The sequence below is a fragment of the Drosophila mojavensis genome, unplaced genomic scaffold (genome assembly GCF_018153725.1).
Source record: "Drosophila mojavensis isolate 15081-1352.22 unplaced genomic scaffold, ASM1815372v1 contig_49, whole genome shotgun sequence".
In the NCBI taxonomy this organism is placed as follows: Eukaryota; Metazoa; Arthropoda; class Insecta; order Diptera; family Drosophilidae; genus Drosophila; species Drosophila mojavensis.
In genome coordinates, this window is record NW_025318872.1 from 2,890,706 (window position 1) to 2,906,456 (window position 15,751).

A 15,751-nucleotide genomic window follows, 5' to 3' on the forward strand; every position below is an offset into this window, starting at 1 on the left:
CACTCTCCTGTCTTCATCTCCCTCCCACCTTAATGCCAAACAGTGGCAAAAACAAAAGGCCAGCTCTCAAGCAATTCCTTTTGTTTGCCTCTCTCCAGCTCTCTCTCTCTCTCTCTCTCTCTCTACAACACACTCTGACTCTCGCTCTCTACGCTATGCGCACTCTCGCTCTCTAATACACTGCGCGAAAAACTCTGCTTGTATGAATTACAAGAGAAAATATTAAAAAATATTTCAATTCAGTTAATAAATAATAAATAATAAATAATAAATAATAAATAATAAATAATAAATAATAAATAATAAATAATAAATAATAAATAATAAATAATAAATAATAAATAATAAATAATAAATAATAAATAATAAATAATAAATAATAAATAATAAATAATAAATAATAAATAATAAATAATAAATAATAAATAATAAATAATAAATAATAAATAATAAATAATAAATAATAAATAATAAATAATAAATAATGAAAAAGGTATACCAAATATCTGCCACAATGTGACATGAATATATCAAGTTCACTTACATATTAAATATTTCTTTCTGTCATTTTATCTATTTATCTATTCTTATTTATTTATTTATTCACCCATTTACCTAAGTCTAAGACAAAAGTTTACTTTGATTTGTTTATCATGAATTTCGCTAACTATTCCCACTGTACATTCATGAGGCGTATAGCTCGTTATTACGTATCCGCAACGTGTGCGGAGTGCAAGTATTGAATCAAATGTAAGCGAGAGGGAGAGAGAGAGAGAGAGAAAGAGAGAGAAAGAGAGAGAGAGCGCGAAAGCGAGAGAGGCAAGCAAGCTGTAGTTGCGCTCTTTGACGCATTCTTCTTTTACTGTTTTGCCTGGCCACAATTTTCCAGGGGGTATTTCATCTGTGTGCCAATCTCGGGGCACATTTAGTTTCATCTGAGACGTTTGGCGCAGCGGTCGATAATCAGCTCGAGGAAATTAATCAAAAGCTAGCACACTGGCCAAAAGGCAGCGCGAAACGCGTGTCTGGGGACCCCGATTAAAGGGGGCATAAACAAATCGAAAGTTCTGTTAAAAATCTGCTAATTGTTAGCGACGAAAGTACTTTAGTTAATTAATTAATTGTTCCGCATCAAGAGTTGCAGTTTGTTGAATCGAGTGTCCGTGTTGAATTGCCGTCGCTGTTTGTGCGAAGCACAGAAAAAAAAAACTGAAAAAGTGAAGAAGGCAGCTTTGCCTTTGCGGCCTCAAACTGGGTGAATATCGCAAAATGACACGTGTTCGACGCATTGTGGTAAGTCTTAGGCCCTGAGACACCTACACAAGCACACAAAGACGCATACAAACACAAGCACGATTCAGCCGCTAAAAGCGGGCGCTAACCCAGCACGTAGCACTTCTTTAATATTTTAGCTAAATAGCAGTAAAGCTCCCTAGCACAGGAAAATCAAACTCAAATTCACATCTAACTCGTTTGCATGCTAAATCCACGAGTTTTGCCGTTTGTTGCTTTTACTGCTAATTATACACTGTTCGCAAGGTGTAAGCGAGTATATGGGCTTTGACTAATGTCCGGATGTGAGGAAAAATTGAATTTCCGCAAAGTATGAATACGTTATTCATGCTCTTTAACGCTCATTCATCAATATAATTTACGAACTTAAAAAAATATTTGTTTCTAATATAAAAAATTATGATTTAAAAGCGGACTAAATATCTATAATAATTTAAAAGTTTTGCTTTGTGAACAGTGTATTGTGCAGTCGGTCTAGCTCGATTGGGACGTGACTTTTTTTGTATTATATATATTTATTTGATTTTCCCCCGAATTTGTGCTCCCAGAACTTTTTGTGGTTTACAAACGCGAATAACCACAAAACAATTTGAAATTCTGCGCAGAGTTCAAATAAAACAATTTTTAAAATTTTGGTAAAGGTAATAAAATAAATTTGCTATAAGGCCTGATCTAGCTGTGCATAGTAGTAACTTATTTGAATGCGCTTCTAAATCGCTGCAGGCATATATAAATAGATAAGATAATAAAAGCGCTACGTATACCTTGCTTAAGTGAAATTTCATACGAGACATTTGCGAAATGCCTATGTCAGGTATTGTGAGCAAGGCACTAAGCCAGCTCGTGCTGCTCAATTGAATTTCAAAGTCCCTGCGAGTACCTGTCTGACTGGCTACTCGGATCAGACGTAGCTTATGCAAAAGCCATCAATCGAAATTTGAGCCCTTAAGTAAATCCTCCGCAATTATGAGGCTTAGCAGACGTTAAACTAGCTGTGGGAAAGCTACACTTTTTGTATGATTTCGCCTTTTTGTTTATTAATCACTTATACGTAATATTTTTCCTATATTATTGACAATGTTATTTGGCTGCCAGAGTATTTTCTCTTCGATATTTCTGCCCGCAAGTTCTTTCTACTTTTTTACGGCTTTTGCCCAACGACTAAGAAAAAATGGTAAACGTTCACGTGACGTATGCGCAATATGAGGCCCTGTGAAAGTGCGGGCAAAAATGTTTACTGCTCCAAATTGTTGAGGTCAACTTTAAAGCCAATCGCTCACAGACGACCAGCCAGGCGGGGAGGAAGGCCAGGCAGAGGAACGGACCGGCAAGTGAACAGAGCAGCGCGGACAAAGGAATTGCGCACATATTTCTGAATGGGGCGAGGGGTAGGGGGCCAGGCTTTATCAAAAGACAGCGCTGGCCGCGTTCACTGCCAAAAATCGTGAGCCACTGGGGCTTAATTTCGAACAGGTCTTATCTAAGCCTTGAAGCTGTCCGCCAAGTTCGCAAGCACGAAAAGAATAAAAAGCCTTTAAAAAAGACGAGAGAAGTAGAAATGCAAATGCAGTTTTCTGAATTGCCGGCCAATTTTAATCCATCAAGTATTTCGAAATTTTTGCAGGCTTTGGCGGCATGAAAATTGCGCTATGCCAGAAATAAAAAGAGGAGAAGGAAATGGGAGCTCCAACGCAAGCGACAAAGGGAAAAAGGCTCTCAGTAAAGCGAGCAAATATCAAGCATACGCTCTGTTGTAGTCCAAAGAATTTATGTTGCAATTTTCAATAAGGGAAATATTTTTGAGCTGGAAAGGAGTTTCAGCTTGAAATATGAATGAACAAATATGAAGGTAACTGCAATTAAGGACTAATTAGATGAAGATACTATGCTGTAATAAAAACTGGAAATTTAAGAATGAAGATAAAAACAAAATAAAACAATTAAAAATGTTATAGTCGAGCGTTACCGACGGCAGAATTCTCACTCAAGGCAAAAAGTCGCCAAAAAATATTTTTACTTAATTGGTATTTATATATTATTTGCAATTATAAGTTTCTTTATCTAAAACTGTAGAAAATTCAGTTTTACTCGATTTACACACCCCCATATAATTAAAGAATCCTATCGTAATTAATGAGATCAGAAGTTAGCTATCAGCTCTCAGAGGAGAACTGATAGGAAAGTCATATTCTATGATATAATCATTGAAATTTGTTATTTCGGAATTTCAAATAAGAGTTTAGTCATAATGTTTATTTGTTCCATTCTGAAATTGCTTAAAAGATTATATATTCTATATGTTGCAAAATGTTTATTTCCGTTTCCATTCCATTCCGTTTCCATTTTATTTACTTTTTGATGGCTCATTAACCTGTTGTCCCGGCGGTCTCAATGTCTACGCATTTGCACTGCCTAAAACACAAATCCAATTGGAAACTTGAAATGTCCTGCCTGACTGCTTGACTGTTGTCATCTGACGGCTTATATTTTTGGGCGTGTCCTTGTTAAACAGACGCGTCACGTTTATCACAACAAGGCAATAAATTTCATTTGCTTGTTGTCGCTGCTGATCTTCTATGGGGAGCAACAACAACAACGAATCGAGGGCTCTCTAAGTTAATTTGCGCGACTAAAATATACTCTGTTGAAGCTTTGTAAAGTATTTAAAATCAAAATCGAAATTGCTCAACAAATATAAATATACGAGATCTGAAAATTAATATATCTCCACAGTATACAATAAACAAGATAACTTATGAGCTAGCAGCTGCCTTCGTCTAATCATGAACATGACAGTTTGGTATCATACCCAGTTGTTCTTTAGACTGCGTGTAGGACATCGAAATGAGAACAACAATGTTTTTAGTGTCTCTTTACTTTTTGGGGGGGCTGTATCAAAAGTGAAGCCCTATCTGCTGACTCGTGCCTTTTCGGCGCTCAATTGGCATGGAAAATACATAACATACATTGTTAAGTATACGCCGCGTCTGCCGCCTGCCGCTTGCCTTCCCGCTTGCCCTGCCTACCCGCTGGGCTCTGCCTGAGCATGATTTGGCCTGCTTGCGTCCGGGCAAACAGCTAAAACAAACATTTTATTTAAGCATTTTGATTGATGGCATAAGCTTGACATTTTTTGCGGCTATGCGGGCGTTTCCATCCAGTTTGCTCGCCTTTAATTAAAGTGCGGCGTGGGCGTTAGTGGGCGTGCCACGCCGCTGTTCATCATGCCATGCCAGGCTTAATCAGTGCGTCCTGAGCTGTTGGCAAACAAAAACAACCAAAATATCTGCATGGCGAGTGTGAAAATCAACTCTAGCTCCAGCTCCAGCTCTAGCCAGAGGCAAATTTTTCTTCTCTCTCTCGCTCTGCTTGATTGCTGGGATTAAACTATGGCCGTGGCATGCAATCGTTAGCAGAAGTTTTGTTCGTCTGGCTCTGGCCAAGGAATTATGAAATATATGCGGCTGGCTGGCAACTTTCTTGATTAATGACATGCCGCGGAAGAACACATTATGTTGTGCTCAAGATTGCGGAAACGATGCCTTAAAAGTACCAAAAGAATTCCGAATGCCAACTTCAAGAGCTGCTTGTACTATGTGTATTATATTTTATTCCTCTTCGTGTGTACAATATGAGAAAGGAAGGAAGGAATTGTTTTACAGTTGTTAATGGCAAACACTTCGCATAGAGTTTGTTGGCTTTCGCTGGGCATCTTTTTGCTGGCTCAAAGGGAGCACAGCTCTCGGATTTCATTTTCCCCTTTTGCATTTTATATATCGGGAAATCCCGTCTTGCTCAAAATTAATTATTTTTCTGAGAATTTCACATGAGAGATATCAAGTTTAGAGAGTAACAGTCTGATTCGATGGCAGCCCGAGATTTTTAATCAATCTAAAGCCTTCTGTGCTCCACTCCAAAGGGATTTATTGGTTTTGTGCACTCTTTGTTCTTTCTCGCTAGTTAGCTATATAAAACGATGAAATGCAGGACTGTGCATATTCAAAGGACTTATCGGGCATCCCTTTAATAGATTTAAAAGATATCGAATTCTAAAAGTGATTTCAACAAATCTACTATAACTAAATATATTGATTATTATCAACATTAAAAAAAAATGTGTTTTTTTTTTTATTTAAAAAAAAAATCATGAGTCCGTCGAATATGGGCTACCCTGTAGGGCTGTCCGAAAGGTCCATCGAATATGGACAGCTCTACATTTCCTAGTCGTATATAGCTAACATGTCAAAGAGTTCACTTCAAATCTATAGTTCAGTAAATGTAGAATTTTATTATTAAGCTCCCTAACAGTTGGCGCCGATTAAAATGCCATGTCTATGCTCGGACTACATTAATTTTTATCAGATCAGATAAGCATTCGAGGCGAAAGTAACTTCGACAGTCTTAGAGTAAGCATGGCCAAGTCTGGCAGTTTGATTCACTTGATATACTTCCTCATCAGCAAGATTTTGGTATAAATTTAAATTTTAACTAAATTTTGACTCATAAACGAATATTATGTGGTCGGCTGCACTGATTACTTGCTTCTTAAATTTTAATTATTCTTCTCGGCATTTCATACAGTAAATTCAGTCAGCAGACTAAGATACTAAGTAGCTTAACAGTTAAGGATTCGAGATTTTTGCAAAAATGTTCTGCATTTGTTATCTATCTGTCTTAAATAGCAAACTCTCAGCTCCGTAGATCAAAGTAAATTTAAAGGCAACATTATTGTTAAGCAGCTCAATCAGTCGAAATTTAATGCTTTTGGCTGCAGTTCAAAGCTGCAATGAGCCATCTTGATAAATTTGGCGAGTTTATTTGCAGACATTAAAAATGGCTTATCAAGTATACGCAGTGTCAGCCAAAATAACAAATTTAATAGCTCAAATATTGCACTCAAAAGTTTGCAATTGCTTAATGTCACTAAAAAATAATCCAACCTCTAAAAAGTTCACTTTTACGTGGGGGCTGTCGAATTTTCAAAGGCAACCACAGACCATTAGGCAGGTGCCAAGTATTCGCGGACAATGTCTGTCTCTTCCACCTTTGCTGCTCCTGCTTCTGCTCCAGCTGCTGCTGATGTTGTTGTTGTTGTTGTTGTGGTTGCTGTCGTTATAAAATTGAAGTGCCAAAGCCAGCGGGGTATCAACGCCGCAAAATAACAGCGGCAAAGCAACGACAACTACAAGAGAAACTCGAAATGCCTTGTTTGAGCTTCTGCTGAGCGACAGACAACAGCGAAGGGCAGGTGGGGTGGGGCGGTGGTTTGGTGGTGCAAGCAGTGGGCTGTTGCGGGGGCTCACGTTAGCCGTCAGCAGACCAAATTGCTTTTTGCTGACTATAAAGCAGACCTACGGTTAGCAGCAGGTGACCACTGCCTGGCACGGGCGCTGTGAATGCAACGCAAAAAAAAAAAAAAAAAATATGAAAACAAGCAAGAGAAAAAGTGATGGGAATAAGATGACCACCCGATACCCTGGCTAGAAGCTAGAAATAGCAAATAGCGAAGAAAACTATGATCTGAATGATCTTAATGATCTGAAATGATGATCTGAAAACACTATTTCTTATGTAATACTAATAATAGTTTTTAATAACTCGTGCAGTTTACAGTTTAAAAACAAATAAATATAGTATCATTATTTCTTCTTTAAATATAAATAAATTTATAGAAGACCTGGAATGTGTAGAATTACCAATCACCAAATACATATCAAATTTAAAAAATATATACATAAAAATTTTGAATGCCTATATAGAATATATATAGAAGGGTATATAAATAATTTTAAAAATGCATAAAAAACAGCTGCTCAAAATCGATTACAGCTACAATCAGATGTAAGATTAACGTAAATCAAATCCAATTTAATACAAAGTACGGATGTTTCTATTAAGCCCAGTCCGAATCCGAAAAGTGAAAAACACTTGATATTGAGTAACAACCAGACAAGTATTTAATTCATAAGAGTCTTTTCAAAGTTAAACAAAAATATATTCGATAATAATTGACATATAAAGAATATTATTTACATTGAATATTTATAATATAATTTTCAAAGAGAAGGTGCTTTGTGTTGCTTGACTCGACACTATCAGCCATTGCAATATACCCCATTCGCTGTCTTTTCGAGCGGTAAATGGCTGGCAGAACTAAAAGGAAAATGTATAAAAAAATATGTATTTCATTTTGGTCGCTTACTAACCGCACGTGTCGTATTTGCATTGGGTATTTTAATTAAGCTAAACAAATACAGCGACAGGGCGCCCACACACACGTACACACCCACACATACATTACACACTTACCTATATAGACTTTTGGAAGCAAACTATTTCTGAAAGCAGTTTTTTCTGTAGATTTGCTTAACACTTGATTAAATTTCGTTTTGGGTTGCCTTGACGTTTCGCTTTTTATGGCGCTGCCAATTACGCCACGAAAGTTGCTTTATTATATAACTTGTACGACTGAAGTCGAGCGCAGATGAAGAAGAAGAGCAAGAAGAAGCAACAAGAAGAGGCCTCCAAGCAGCCAGAACCACAGTTTCCGGGTCCTCAAATGGCTGTCATTTTAATTTTTTTTCCTTCTTTTTTTTTGCCTTCTCTTTGGAAGGCAGCGCTCTCTGCTCGTCAACGTCATCAAAGTCTTGAAGCTGCTTTATTAAACCTTAGCAGGCCAAATCGCATAAATGAGCGCACTTACAAACACACACACACACATAGTTATATATATACATATATATGAATGTGTGTATAAGAGCAGCTGAGAAGATGCTCTATAGAATTACCTATGGGGCTACGTGCAACATTTGTGTTTAAATTTAAATGACTTTGCTCCGATGCTACACAGTTAGCGAGCGATGGCGCGGGCGAGGGGTGAGAGATACTGGGGAAAAGCGAGGGCAAGCAGTTGTAGAGTGTGAGAAATTCACACCTATAGTCAGACATACACACAGAGACACTCACATACACGCACACACACACACACACACACAGACTGTGCTCATGACCATGCAACGATATTAGTTAAGCCTCGACAGCAACGTGGGTAGCTTAACAAATTTGCCAGAAACATGAAATACACACACCCACACACACACACATGTTGCATTATGTTACATTATATAGATGGTATATGGACACACACACAAAGTGCTTGACGAGTTGTCTTAGCGGCTTTCTCTTTGAGGCAGCTGAACAGCAAGGAAATGAGTTTTCTCACTCCCCCAACTTCCAGGGTTTTGTATCAAAACACTTAACTGTAACGCTGTAACTATGGAATTACAATTATAAACAAATTGTCAATTGAAAAATGCTGCCTAGCTTCGAGTGAATCTCTTTGAGACGACTTTAGGTGTTGCTAAATAGAACAGCTCGTAGTTTACAAATGAATTTAATAAGTATATAAATCTATTCTATAGAAATGTTGTATGATTTGGTTCAATCTAGTGACTCTTGTCTGTAGCAAGATTTACGCTTGCTAGGAATTATTATTGAATTATATTTATATAATTATATTGCTATAAAATTACATTTATAAACCATGTATTTTCAAAGGTTTCCATTTCAAAGAAGAAATATTATATTTAGATATATTTTTTAATTAATTAAATTTATTTGAATGGACCTATGCCATGAACACGCACGTTCTTTAAAAGCTTCCTGCTGACAGGATGCGAGCAAACAAAAAATTCGGTTCAGGGATGATTTGGAACCACGAACTTTTTATCAATTATGCCCCAATTCAGGAGCAAATTGCTATTCCTGCTAATTTATAATACATATAAAAATAGACTTCTTCGAACAGAATTTGAGTTAATACTTTTGTGGTTCGACTCTAAATTCACAATGATACTTTGCATCAAAAAAGAATTAGAAGCAAATAATATTTTAATTTCTAGAATTAGTTTTCAATGCTAAATGTATTTTCTATTTTTGCGAAAAAGTAAAGTAGTCTATAAAATACTTCTTAAGGCCGACTCATGAATGCAATGAGGCAATCAAAGCTGACATGATTCGCAGCTCCCATCCGTTTGCGTTTGATAAGAAACGAACTTTTCGTGTTTTATTCTTTCTTTCTTTCTCATTCCAGCTCAACTTTGAGTCCAAGTTGAGCATCAATATGAAATTCAGGTTCACAAAGGGAATCAGAAGACAAGGCTTAAGCTCTTCAGTCGCGCTGCCCGTTTTTTGTTGAGCTTTGCTTAATTTAAGGCAATATGTTTTAAATCGCCCCACTCTCTGCTCTCTACTTACAGTGCTCAATGCCATGGGCTCAGCCCCATGTCCACGTTCATGTCCCTGACACATGCTGTGACCCCCCTCCACCCCCACCGCTGCTCGGCTAGCAAATGCCTTTGGCCATTTCTTTGCGAAATGCGTTCACATCAAACTATACAACACGTTCATATTTCTTACAGTTCGTTACACATTTAATATTAAAGCAAATTACCAGCTGTGAAGGGGTGTGCATGTATATGTGTGTGGGTGGGGTGTGTGTGTGTGAGTGAGTGTGGGGGTGGGGGTGGGGGTTGTGCAGACAGCTAGTTTGTCAGAAGCCTCCCCTGTTTTTTTTCCTCCGCATATTCTTTTCAGCCGTTACAAACGCTAAATGATATGCAAATAAAATGGAGGCTACCTTCTGCAGTACGTGAGAACCTCAAGCATGTGTCTCTGCGAGGGTGTGAGTGGGCGTACGAGTGGGTGTGTGCAATGGTGTACCTTTTCAAATTCAAATTTAAATTGTTCGCTTCATTTAAGCGGCGTAAATCGCCTGCCTTAGCATATGTGTGTGGGCCAGTAGAGAACTTTTGGGCTTAATTAACATAATTATGGCCAGAAGACGGTGCTAAGAAATTTTGCGCAGCAGAAGTCCATTAGTAGATACCCTGTAGGGGAAAGAAATGGCAAAGCTGGCTAAATTAAATTAAATTAAGTGAAAAGATACATAAAATGCTGTTTCAATTGAAGACTTTAACTACTACTATGGGCTTTATCTCACAGCCACCGATATATTTATGTATCGATAGATGGCCTAATAAGTAAATGCAATAAATTTGCTTTGAATTATATTAAGTTATGTTAAAGTACCATCTTAGGCTCTACAAGATGTAACAAAATAAATGTTGTTAATTGAAGAAACAAGAAAAGAAAGTATTCCAAATTATAATGCCCAGCCCTCGATTGCAGGGTAGATGCAATGAAAACCCTATGAAATACTTTTGATAGTCAAGACCGCAAAACTTTTGCGTACCTTTTGGCATGCAAACAATTTTACTTTTTTTTTTTGGCCTCACAGCAAAACTTTGCTCAAACTTCGCTCATTGCGAAAGGAGACGATAATGAAATGGGCTTTGAAAGAGGCGGGTGGTGGTGCCAAGTGTTGGAAAGTGCGAATAGTTCAGTGCTGCAAGGCACGGCCTGGGATTTATTTGGCGCTCGCAGCTATTTATCTTAAGCGCGCTCGCGCCCCAAAGAATGCAGCATAAGTAGTGAGCTGCCAGCACTTACCCAAGCGCACACACACATATGCATATATATATATATATATATATACATATATATACTGCACTTGTGTTGTGTAGAGTGCACTTTCCACTTTCATTTGACGCTCGCTTGTTGACTGCAGCTTCCCCATCTGCCCACTCGTCCTCCCGCTCTTAAGTCAGTATCTCCCCTTACTTTATGTGTGTTTAGCGTACCCAGGTCTCACATTACACGCACACACACACATTCGAAAACAATAAGTTTCAGCGAAGTTGCACTGGCGACAAAATACACTGTCAAGAGCAACTGCTGCCCCATATTAATGAGTACTAAATAATCAATTGAAACTTCGTTAAGTAATAATAAATACAAAATTATTTTTAATTAAATTAAATATATACTATAAAAGATTTAGCATAAATATGTTGGTATATAGTTTGATATATATTTAAATTATATAAAAAAAATCATAAATCAATATTTAAAAAAATTTTTTTGTTTTCTGTTTTTTGCGATTTGTCTTAAGCTAAACAATAAGCCAATTGACTAAATTATTTAATATGGTAGTTTTATTTATTTATTTTTATGTTTACATACTCTGAATATAACATAATATTTACACAAATTAAATATATTTTTATTTTCCTTAAGTGTAATTAAGATTTTGCACATCAAATTTGGATGTAAGTTCGGCAATTAATGAAAATCGTAGACCAATATAAATTAAAACTTATATTGACAAAAACTAAAAATATGTTGATTGATTTTTATATCTTTTTTTGTACATATATGTAGATACATATTATATATAATGTTTACTTTACAATTACTTACCTACAAAAATTAATCAAATCTAGGACATTTTGTTGTATTTTCTGTTTGTATGATATGTTTTTTTAAATTTAATATTGATTTATGATTTTTGGTTAACTAAATTAAATTAAAAATCTAATTTGATATAAGGGTTTTCTTAGTTTCGTTCTTAGTTTTCGTTAATCAAAACAAGATTGATGCTACAAAAATTTCCGCAATAACCACATCATATTTTGAAGCAAATCATATATATATTAGGTATACTCAACCTACTGCACAGTATTAAACTTCGAGTATACCCCGTTCGTAACCCGCTTTCAGAAAGGGTTCAGTAGACAGCAAGCGTAAGCAACAATAAGACAGCACTTACCACTGTCATTTGGGGGCAGGAGCATATGGTTAGTCCTTTTTGTCGCTGACTCATGTCCATGCACTAGAAATTCCATTTCAGCAGCAATTCCGACATGTTATACTCTGCGCTTAGGGCGTTATGGCTATGTCATGCAGTTGACAGCTTCAGTTGCAGTGCGAACAGCTCTATCTCAGCAAAAATGAGAGAGCGTGAGAGAGAGCGAGAGCCAGAGGGAGGATGGAGGATGCAGAGACAGAGAAAGGGACTTGACAGTGGTTTACAGTAGTCTAAAATTACAAAAGTCATAAAGAGAAGTGCGCTGTTTGAGCTTAAGCAAAGTCAACGCGGGAGAGAAGCGTAAAAGAGAATATCAATAAAGGGAGTATAAATTTACAGACGAGCCAAGGCAAACATTGTGGAAGCAGATATGGCTTTGTGCTATATTATCTTGAAATATTACGTTGCTACACAAGAAGGCGATATTTAAAATAAATTAGTCTTATATATTTGACTTATTTATAAGTCATAAAACAAGTTAGTACGCCAAAGGAGATTCTCAAAAATTAATAATGAAGCATCGGGAGATCATTTTATATTCATAATAATAATATAAACTAAATAGTAAAGTAAGTAATAACATATTAAATATTATCTCAATATTCTTATATACGTTATATAATAAATATAATGTATGCAAATTTTAAAATAGCTAAGATTGAACATAATAAAATCTTTATGTAATGCTAAATATGACTTTCTTTTTTTTTTTTAAAGTTTAGTTTTGCTCCAATATTTTATCAAAAGTCTTTAGATTTATAAAGTGCCAAGCAAACGATACTTTTGAATATAATATATTAGCCAAAAAAAACTTCAAATCGAGCGAAGAACAACCTCGAAAGTTAGTCAAAGTAGTAATTTCGCATTCAAACGAGAAAAGAGCACAACTTTTGGCATTGGGTTAGGGTTTGCGCTGGTGGGACGGTTCCAATCTAGATACAGCGCATTTTCAAATCATCCCATTCGGACTGAAGCTCCCTCGTCTTTATTGTAGCTCTGGCTCTGCTGGCTCTGTTGGCTCTGTTTGCTCTGCTGGGCCTGGAGCATTTTGCTCTTGTAAGCCGTCTGTCCCAGCTGCAGCCCCTTCACATGAGGCTCTGTGTCCGGCGGCTTAGCGTCCAAAACTTATGCATCAAGTCGCATTTTTTGTTTCATTTGTGTTTGACACTTGGTTTTTGTTTTGTGCGTCCAGTTTTTGTCATGTTTGCTGATTGTAAAAGTTGCTGAAGCGCTTTTTAACAGTTCTCGTGACACTTTTGTTGTGGCAACAGTTGCCCGGCTGACGTGAACATGCCGTCCTCGCATTCTAGCGCTCTGCTGTCCGCGCAATGGCCATCCGTGTGCTTGGCCTGAAAAGGCGATTATAAAGAATCTGCCTCCATACACAATGCAATTTGATGGCAATTTAACTGTCACGACACATGAAATTTAATCGATGTTGGATTATTCAACAGCACGTAGTTCGCTGGGGCCCGAGTGATCAATAAATTGCAATTGCAATTGCAATTGCGATTGTAATTGCAATCGAGTAAGCACTCGATGGATTGCCCACTTATGATATCTCCATCCTGTGGCTGCATTATAAGCCACCAACCGTGATATCCTTATAGCTCACCACTGCACTCACATCGCATGTGGCTCGCCAATAAGTGAGCATACCATATACATGTGCATATACATGTACTATAATGCATGTGGCTATGTGTGCTGCATGCAATAAAAATGCCTGACATAATACCCTTTCATTAAAATGCCATAAGCTGAGCTGCTTAGCTCGAAATGATGAAGGTCGTTAGGAAGCGATAAAAACGACATTTTTGATAGGGGTAATTTGCTGACTGGATAGACAGAATTTTATTAGCCTTTTTAATGACCCGAGTATTGTATTCTATTCATTAGAAATATATATTTTTCTTTTTTTTAAATGTATAATCACAACTAATTTAACCGAATATTTATTCTTTCTCAGCACAATCTTTGAAAAGGTCTAAAAATGAATAGTATAAATGCTCACAAATTACTTTGAACATCAAATCATATTCTTGTTGTAAAAGTATTTTCTGAAACATAAAAAGGGCAGAAATACAATTGCTGAATAATATTATTTCGCATTCTCTGTACTTTACAATTATTTTAACGATTGATTTACGTATTTTTTTCTTTGTATACATCTAGAAGCTAGAGATTATACCAAATAAACAATAGCATATAGTCTAGAATATTGGCTGCTACGGCTTTTGGCTTGGGAGATCCTTAAGTAATGATGGTCTTTCATTAAACTTTTAATAATTACTTTAGTTTTCACAAGAATGAATAATTTGTGTTCTTTTAAATTTTGCTGCATATATGCTTGCATTGATTTACTCAAATTTGCAAATAGAAAAGAAACTAAAATAAAAATAAATTTAATTGTAATGATTCCCCAAGAACTATGACTTTAGACGTTAGAATTAATATAAAGCTAAAAACTACAAATATAAATATATAAATAATGACGCACTGGCTACTGGGGCCTTCGCTTTGCTTTTCACACTTATGTTATACTTCTATGTTTTTAATCTTTTTACAATACAATCACTTTATGATGCTTCCTAAAGCATCTAGTATTTATTAAAATTCAAATAAACATCTGTCAACGAAATATTTCAATGACTTCAAGAAGTAAAATAAATTTAATTCTGATTGCCAACAGAAAACCTAACTAAAAGCCAAGATATCATCAAGTCAGTCAAACCCTTTTGTTTCACTCGCCCGAACTTCTGTGGGCGTAAATGCAATTGAATTGCGGATCGTAATGAGTTTTTGTGGTTTGTTTATTAAGTCGCTTTTGTAGTTTGTCTAAATGGGCATGGGTTTTATGCTCTCTGGGGCTCCGTTGGAGCTTAAATGAAAGGCATTACGTACCCACAAGCACGGCGACTAGTCCAGTAATCCCCAACGTAATCTGTTATATTTGCACTTACATACTCAATGCCAATGCCAAGCATCGATGCGGCTAGTAAATAAAGCGCACACGCAGCTGTCTGCTTTAATGTTTTGCCAAGATTTACATGCTGACACATTAATAGGGCGATTTATAAATACCTCAATCCGTATTGTGCTCATTGTAATTCACGATAATTCAAGCATTCAACATGTGCCTCCTTTATTTTATTTACCTTTAAGTATCTGTGAGTGTGTGCGTGTGTGTGTGATTTTATGCCCACTTAACTCATTGAAAATAGGAAATCAGAGTATAATTGCTTTATGAAAGTGTATGTTACAAGCAGATAGAAGTACATCTAAGTATTCTTCATCAGGGTGGCGAGCTGAGTTGATATAGCCATGTCCGTCTGTCTAACGTCAAAATCTCAAAAGATATAAGGGCCAGACTTGAAATTATACATGTATACTCGTGTATACCATACGTAGTACGAGATTATCAGATTTCTTTCGATAACTTAATCTATATCTTTTTCATCGACAAAAATCGATCAATTTATTTAATTTCTTAAGCGTAGTTTAGGGTTGTCGAATATTTTAAAAATATCATATCGATGATATTTTAAGTTTTGAAAAATATTATAGGGTATTTATTTTTGTCAGTATAATTCGTTTTCAACATATACAATTATTGTCGGGTTTAGGTTGTCACTTATCACAAGAGTGACCAACTCAAATATATCAAAAATATCGAAAAATTATTCGATATATAGGGGAAAAAGTTCTGATATAAATATTTCTGTTTTATAAAAATATCGATATATTGAT

The 15,751-nt window shown here is 36.3% G+C and overlaps 1 protein-coding gene across 4 annotated transcripts in view; it reads left to right on the top strand.

Annotated features, from left to right (window-relative positions):
* Positions 1-926: 926 nt before the first annotated feature.
* LOC6578001 overlaps positions 927-15,751 on the top strand; it is a 51,056-nt gene continuing 36,231 nt past the window's right edge. For all 4 annotated transcript variants that reach the window (XR_004363859.2, XM_015165941.3, XM_032728746.2 and 1 more), the window contains exon 1: positions 927-1,293. Coding sequence is in view for 1 of the 4 variants with exons in the window: in XM_044009156.1 (XP_043865091.1) it covers positions 1,270-1,293 (24 nt within the window). In the remaining 3 variants the exon portion in view is untranslated. The remainder of the gene's footprint in view (positions 1,294-15,751) is intronic.